Source organism: Thalassophryne amazonica, chromosome 10 (genome assembly GCF_902500255.1).
Source record: "Thalassophryne amazonica chromosome 10, fThaAma1.1, whole genome shotgun sequence".
NCBI classification, from domain to species: Eukaryota; Metazoa; Chordata; class Actinopteri; order Batrachoidiformes; family Batrachoididae; genus Thalassophryne; species Thalassophryne amazonica.
This window is the reverse complement of record NC_047112.1, coordinates 25,912,149-25,920,044: the sequence shown is the minus strand read 5'-3', so window position 1 is coordinate 25,920,044 and position 7,896 is coordinate 25,912,149. Positions and strand designations below refer to the sequence as shown.

The window sequence follows — 7,896 nt, the reverse complement described above, 5'->3', positions numbered from 1 at the left end:
GGTTTGAAATCAGAGTTGCCTTCTCCTAGATGGGCTACCGCACAGAGTTAACGAGCCCCATCTACCCGAAGCAGCTGGTTAAGGCGCCAGCGGACCGCCTTTGCCCCTTCTCCTGTCAGTAGAAACAGTTTCGCCGGACTTAGAAGCTAAGTCACACTTGAAGGCCAGGAGCTGGACTTAGTTGTCAGAGGCTTTTTGAGACACACGCCTTGGGAGCATTTTGTAGGGAGTGGGAGCTTATCCCCACTACCACCCCCGGCTTAACAACCTTGAAACCAAATGTGCAATATACAAACCCAATCACGAGCTACTTAAATTTCTTTTGGGCTTGACAAATCATTGCATGTGCTAAATTAACCAAATTAACCTATTGTATGTTCGCCGAGTATTTGGCACTCAGGTAGACACACCCTAAACTGCATATTCTTTAAGACAAACATATTAAATGGACATCTTATTTTGCTAATTTGAAAGATGCAAACCTCTGTGTACACATTGTTTTTTACCCCTGGGTGATATGGATTTTGCATATTTTCATACACGCAAACCTTTAGTAAATCAGGCCCATGTAAATAGCAAAGTGGCATGCTTCAAATACACCATGCTTGAGACTGTGTACCACATTGTCAAGATATGGCCACATTTATGTTTTCCTTTTATTCATACACTTTTTAGAAACTAAACAATACTCCACAATTTTGCTTTGACTCTTCAATGAAAATTCAGAAACTCAAGCTCACTGATTCCACTTGAATTACTATGTGACATAAAAGTTACTTAGTAAAATCAGACTCTGTTTGTGCTTCTCCAAGAAAAAGCACATTTTTAGAATTCACTCTATGCAATGAAGCAATCATCCAAAAGGTTCAATAAAAACAGTGAGAACATTGTTTGAAAAAAACGTGCATCAGTTCCTGGTCCGTCCCATTTATTAGTAAAATATTCCTGCATGAGAACAGGCATTTCCAGCAGAGTAAGGAATGGTTTCATCACAATCATACAATATATTTCTCTGTAGGTCAAAAATGAAGTTCTGAACAGAAGTGCAGTTGACATGTATATTGATGACACAGCCGACAAGTAGAAAAACAAAAGCAATACTGAAGAAAGAATCCACTTTGAGCATGTGCACTGTGATTATTGTGAGTATTAATGTGTTAATGATGTTGGAATCGAAGATTGCTGTAGTGTAGTTGTACTATATAACAGTCAGACAGTCATTTCATGTACACATCGTGAAAATGAGCAGCAATTTTTTTTTAAGGCAGCACAACCAGTAGACTCTATATTTAGCTGAATCTGTAAACTAAATTTCAAGTATCGTGTCGTAGAAAACAATAATAACAATAACAACACTGCATCGACTGAGATTGCCAGTTACTGTACCAACATAAAACATACATACATACATAAAATATTTCAATAAATAAAAAACCTAACATATTTTGTCTTATTAATCAAAAAATATATAGTATCCAATATTATTAAAAATTACATTAGCACTTTTCCATTATGTTATAAATAGAAAAATAAATAAAATAAATAAATAAATAAATACATTATTATTTTAAAAAGTTATAGCTCAGTCCTTTCTTTCAGAATGACTGTGGGGTTGATGTCACCTCTTTGGGACTGGGATGTGCTCGAGTTGATCACAGTGGAACCTGTATCATTAATGTCAGGCACGTGAAAGGACGCCACGGGACAGGGGCCTTGCACGTTATTGCAGACTAGCTTCTGCAGGGAGGCAGTGTTGACTATGTCAAAACCCACACTCCCACCAAAGGTGCTCGGTTTCCAGTACTCTGGCGAGCAGATGGGGTTTCCCATCAGGCCCTTGAGGGAGAAAGGAGCTCCCATCTCCACCATGGTCTCCCCAAAGATGCCGTTGGTTCTGGGTTTCTCCACCAGCAGGCCCGGGTAGAGTTCCACGGCGTCTACGTGTCCGTACAGCTCCTCCAGAATGGCAGCCATTTCTTTCTCTCCTGAGCAACACAGAAAGCAGAAAAAGTTAGATTTAACATCACTGTGGGTTTTGTCACCAGCTTAGCAGCTTCCTTCTCTTTTTCCGGTGCGTTTTACAATTCATTCTTTAAAAGGGTCCTATTTCTGCAAAAGCAGAAGTAGGTCCTATAGGCCCCGAGGTCCATCGGTGCAGCTGCTTCTCCCCAGATTACGCATTGGCAAGCAAATAAGAATCTCCAACTCTCCATGGACAGGTTGCCAGTCCATCACAGGTTACTTCCCAACCAAAGCTGGTACCCATATAGAGCTGGGTGGACTAGAACAATGCAGATGAAGTGTCTTGTCCAAGGACACAGACAGGTAGCACAACTGGGAATCAAAACCAGGTCTTCATATTGGCAGTGGTACTTGCTTCAACAACTGTGAATCTAACTGCTGAAACATTCAGATATAGCTACTGCTATTGACCAACATTTATTAAATTAATTTAGTTTTTGGTTTGTTTTTATTTGGAGGGGGGTGGCTCTAAAACTCAGATAAACAGACATAAAATACTGAAATTTTAAAATGTTGTGATGTAAACATGGAGGTCCCAAAAAGGTTTAGCATGCCAAGATCAGATGATGCTCATGATGAAAATGAATGATTAAATGAACAAATTTAATTAAACAGTATCTTACATTTGAGATATGAAAAATAATTTTTATAATATACTTGACCTCCTGTGTCTGCATCCTCTGGAAGTGATGCATGTTACATTCATGCAATGTGTCAATTTCACTTATTGGATTAGCATATGAGCTCCAAAAGGAACAAACATGTATGAATTTAGGATTTACTAATTAAGCTAATCAGCTAACAAAAGCGTTAGCTTTGCTAATTAGCTGTTAGCTTAACTGTGCCCACAACCACCAATATGCAGTGGATGGCACAGTTCGGCTAATTAGCTGATCGCTAATTAGCAAAAATTAGCTTGGTAGTCCAACTCCTTAATCACTTAGCCACCAGAATTTTTTAAAAATCTGTTTTAGTGTCAAATATTTGAGATTTCATGTTTCATTTCTACAGAAATTAAGGTAAAAACTAAAATGTAATGGGTCTGTGTTACGTATAACATCTGCACACTCTAAATCAATATGCACATAAAAGAAGCTATTTCTGAGACAGTAAGAAGTGTATAAAATAACAACTTTAAAAATATTTCAATCTGTTAGTTGAAATCCCTTGCTGAAAAGCAGGACTTCTCTCTCTTTCTGTGTGTTTATGCCTCACTCTTGTGTCATGACAGCCTGATTACACTATGTGGAGCTAAATGGAACATTTGTTTTTCTTTAAAAAAAAAAAGTTCCAAACCTCCCACGCTGCAGGGACTAAAACATTTCCTCAATAATAACAAGCACGTTTCATTTTATCTTCAAATCGGCAGCATTTATGTTGCTTAAGCTTAAATCTAATCAGCCCACAACAGCGTCACCAACACGTCCATAATGACCGTTCTTGGCCAGAAGCAACATTTTGTGTCATGTTGACGGATTGACAACTAATCATGAAATTGGCTCTGTTCAACCTTACAGGAGCAATTTGAAGTAATTTTCACTTTGTCTCACCTGTGAGGTCTTCAAAAGAGCTGTAGGGCTTCATGGAGAATCGTTTCCTGTAGGCGTTTAGAGACTGGTAACGCATTTCCCTGCTGTGCTCTATGGATTTGATGGACACGTACACGATAGCTCCAGGGACGTTTCGACCACCAGCAACCTGAAACAGTGAGAAAGACGTCAGTCAGTGGCGGGCGCCGTAACAAATAAAAGCTGTGGCGTTAAGGCTTTCAAATGCCGCGGTAACTTACCCGTCCAGCTATCTGCTTGGTGAAGGACTCCACCAGGTTGTTGATCCCGTGCTCAGTCACAACAGAGGTGTTAAAGACAAACTGTTTGTAGCTGTAATCCGTCTCCTCAATGCGGAAAGAGTCAGGCATCAGCGGGTGCCAGTGGTACAGGGTGTTAAACTCGGATGCAATGCGGTTCTGATACTGGAATTTCTGGTTGAACAGCAGCTCGGGGTCAAACTTCAGCTTGAAGTGATACCCGCTCAAGTGCTGCACGTAGTCCTCAATCACGATCTTAATGGTCTCTCCTACAGGGGAGAAAAAAAAAATCATGCATTCCCATTTAATGAAAACGAACAATTAATGCAGTTACTTAATAAATATGTAATTACTGCCAGCATGATCTGGGCCCGGATAAGCAGTAGAAAACGAATGAATGAATAATTAAGAGAAGCTACAGTATTCTGCAGTATTCTTTTGCATGTGCAATCCCAAAATAAAACAACTTCCTCTTTTCAGCAATTCAAATGGTTTACTTATTAAAACTGTGAATCATAGTTTGCCTGTTGGAAATTTCACATGCAGCATGGTGACGTTGCCCCAACAGTAACCTACAACTTCCTCCTTTCATACCTCCTGTGGTTACTGCAGAAGTACATCAAACTCGTGGTCCGAGGGCAGGATGAGTCCACAAACAGAAGATTGTGGCCCCTGACATGGCTTATCATTTATTAATATGGCCTCTGTGATAACTATCTTCCTCCTTAGCTATTGCATGAGAGGACTGGGCAATAATGGAGAGAATATCAGAGTTGCCCCTTAAAGAGAAGTAAATGTAAGACCTATATATATAGACCTCTTCCCAGATTCCAATTGGTCAAAAATATTTTACTGAAAAATGTGAGCTTTTGATCAAATCTCTAGACACACTGGTATCAGCAATATTATGGTATTTTTTTTTTGGGGGGGGGGGGGGGGGGGGGGGGGGGGGGGGGGGGGGGGGGGGGGGGGGGGGGGGGGGGGGGGGGGGGGGGGGGGGTGGGGGGGGGGTTATGTTATCCTTGACCTTGACCAATCTGTTCCAAAAGTTAATCATGTGGAGGCACGAACCCAAACAATATTCCCCAACATCTTTAGCGGAAATTTTCATGGCATTGCACAGGGTATTGAATTATTCCAGAGGAAACATTCAGCAGTCCACTTTAAGGAGTTGAAGTAGTGGTGCTGAAATCAGCTCACTGGGTCACTACCTCAGTTATACTTTTACAGTAAAATCATTGTGCTTTTGCAGTAAAAATACATGCAAAAAATACAATGTTTTTGGAATACTTGTAATTTCCTAGAACTGGTTTTGCAGTTGCTTAAATGTTGCACCAAGGGAGGGTACATTCTCATGAACTCACCAATCAGAATGAGGCGTGTGGTCTGGAAGAGCCGCTCATCATCCCAGTCAGGGTGGACCTCCTTTAAGACGTCACACACCCGGTTGTGTTCCCGCAGCCAGATGGTGGCGTACATCATCAGACCAGGCACCAGGCCGAACGCCTCGTGGCCCACTGCAAAACGGTGCGACTCAGGGACGTGGGGAGGATAGTGCATTTCAATGTCTACGTCCTTCACCGTAGGGGGGTAGACCTCTCCATCACGAATCTGTGTGCAACATGGGAAGCAGCTGTCAGACACTTTGACACGAGAAGCATTTGAAAGTCTACAAATTTGTCTGTTTCATCATGTACCTGATAGCGAAGCTTGCCATCCTTAAACAGGCGGAGCTTGTGTTGTCTCTCCAGGTCATCTCCATAAATGTGGCTGAGATCCACCTGAGATAGAAGGAAAGGAAACAGCACCATTAAAACGTGTTTAACTACATGGGATGCACAATGAAATTAAGGTTCAGGTTTGCTTACCCCGTGACCTTTGGCTTGAGTGAAAGCGGGTCCTTTCTTGAAGTCGGTTTTGAAGAACTGGTGGGTAAAGTGCTGCGCGAAGAATGCAAACATCAGACTGGTGCCCTGAGGGTCGGGGATGAATTTTCTCCTCATCAGGAGCTTCTCAGCCAACACCTTAGGATCTGGCAGCTCCTTTTTACCTGCGGATGCAAATCAGAGTGTACAGTTTATAAGTCGGGTTTTGGCTTTGATTTTGCTTTTTCATGCACAGTGACCAATTACACTAAGTGAGCGGGAAGTGTAACGTAATGAGGCCAAGCCTTTGCTTGGTATTGAAGAATCTGAAAAAACAGGTTTCCTGAAGACTGGGAGTGTTCTCTCACCTACTACTCCCATAGGTGTTGGGCAATCCTGCGGCACAGGGGGAAGGGCGCGCGTGTAATAGGAGAGGTTGGAGTAGGCTTCCCAGCTTTTGTAGCCATAATCCGCATTGAAAGTTGGAGGGCTGTCAATCAGGTGGGATCGAGCTACAGAGAGAAAGAAGACAGTGTCATTCCTTCACGGTTAAACGCTGCGGGTGTATTTTTTGACAGAGGTATTTTTTTCGGGTCTTACATATCAGCACGTATCTCATGATGGCATCCCTGAGAAACGAGATGCTGTTGATGATGTTCCAGAAGCCCTTGAAGTGAGTGAGAAGGTAGTGGACAGTGCTGGGCGTTGGCTTCAGGGATACTTTGATCCATGTGAGGAATTCCGCTGTGACGGTCAAAGGGGAAAATGAGTCCGTGACGAAAAATAAATACACTTGCAAAGAAACCCCAATGTGTGGCTGCCATGAGTACTCACGTGTTGTGCAGTTCTGCCCGTAGTAACCTGTACGCGTGCAGTCACATTCGTAACCATCTGACCCGAGCGCTGTGCAAATGCCTCGGTTCTGGCATGGCTCTGAGCAACATGGGTTACCTGGAAGACAATGTCAGGCTGCATTACTATTCACACAAATCACAACCTCACAATGCAATTTTTCCATCTTTATGCATTATTTCTTGAAAAATAATGCCCTTGCTCACCTCCTTCGCAGATGAGAAAAGCCAATGCCAAAAGAAAAAGAGTAGCTGTGCTTCTGTTCATGCTCTTCAGACTGTTGGGGAACTTCACCTCTTCCTGATGAACTGGCTCTGAGGCTGAAACTTGAGTCTCCGGGATCTGGTTCCGGGCTGCACGTTTTTATACCCTGCTCTGATCTGACGTGGGATGATGTCATGTAATAGCAACCCCCCCCCCCCCCTCCCACACGTGCCCCACTCAACCCCTCCTCCCCTCACTCCGTAATAAGTGCAGCACTTCCGCCCGCTGTGGAATCTTATTTGTTTCACAATCTATTTTCTGACATTGCTGTTAGGGGTGTCATCACAACCAACGGATGATTTTTGAACGTGGAATTAAAAAAAAAAAAAATCTATTGGGGGGGGCTTACATGGACATGGGCTATTTCTATTGTTTTAAAACATTTTCCAATGTTAAAAATAGCAGCACTCATCTCCCTTGATGTGAACAGATTTAATTTCTACATTGTTTTATGTATTTTTTGTGAACATGTACTTTTATTGCCAAATAAACCGAATCCCATATAATGCACACACAGACACTATATATATAGGAAGTAAGTCCCTTCGGCTGCTCCCTTGTTTGCACTCGGGGTCGCCACAGCAAATCCAAGGTGGATCTGCACGTTGAATTGGCGCAGGTGCCGGATGCCCTTCCTGACGCAACTCCACATTACATGGAGAAATGTGGCAGGGGTGGGATTTGATATATATATATATATATATATATAATGGATTGCATGTGAATTTAAAAATAATTTTTACAAAGAAATTAATAATAATAATAATAATAACAACAACAACAACAGCACCAACAACCCCGCGATAAACTAAATAGATTAGTTGAAATCAAAAGTATACAAAGGTCACTTCTCTAATGAGTCAGTCATCATGCGTTCGTGTGTTTGTAATGACTCCATACTTTCTATAGGACTTTTTTTGGGAATATGATAAAAAATGAAACATTTGTAACTGCGCCAGGCTTAAAAAAAAACATGAATCCCAAAGTGTTTGTCATAGAACCCGCAGCGGAACCGAACTCATCGAAGTGAATGAAAGGAAATTTTTAGCTTTTTCTTGCGTCCAAAGTGAGACGTCAAAGCTGCGT

The 7,896-nt window shown here is 42.0% G+C and overlaps 1 protein-coding gene across 1 annotated transcript; it reads right to left on the bottom strand.

Moving 5' to 3' along the window:
* Positions 1-890: 890 nt before the first annotated feature.
* ptgs2b (prostaglandin-endoperoxide synthase 2b) lies at positions 891-6,903 on the bottom strand. Its single transcript, XM_034179599.1, has 10 exons — positions 6,753-6,903; positions 6,529-6,645; positions 6,295-6,438; positions 6,063-6,206; positions 5,698-5,879; positions 5,527-5,610; positions 5,194-5,440; positions 3,812-4,098; positions 3,573-3,720; positions 891-1,985 (listed from the first exon to the last, which is right to left on the bottom strand). The coding sequence occupies exons 1-10, from the start codon at positions 6,811-6,813 to the stop codon at positions 1,576-1,578; spliced, it is 1,824 nt and encodes a 607-aa protein (XP_034035490.1). The 5' UTR covers positions 6,814-6,903; the 3' UTR covers positions 891-1,575.
* Between the last annotated feature and the right edge of the window lie 993 nt (positions 6,904-7,896).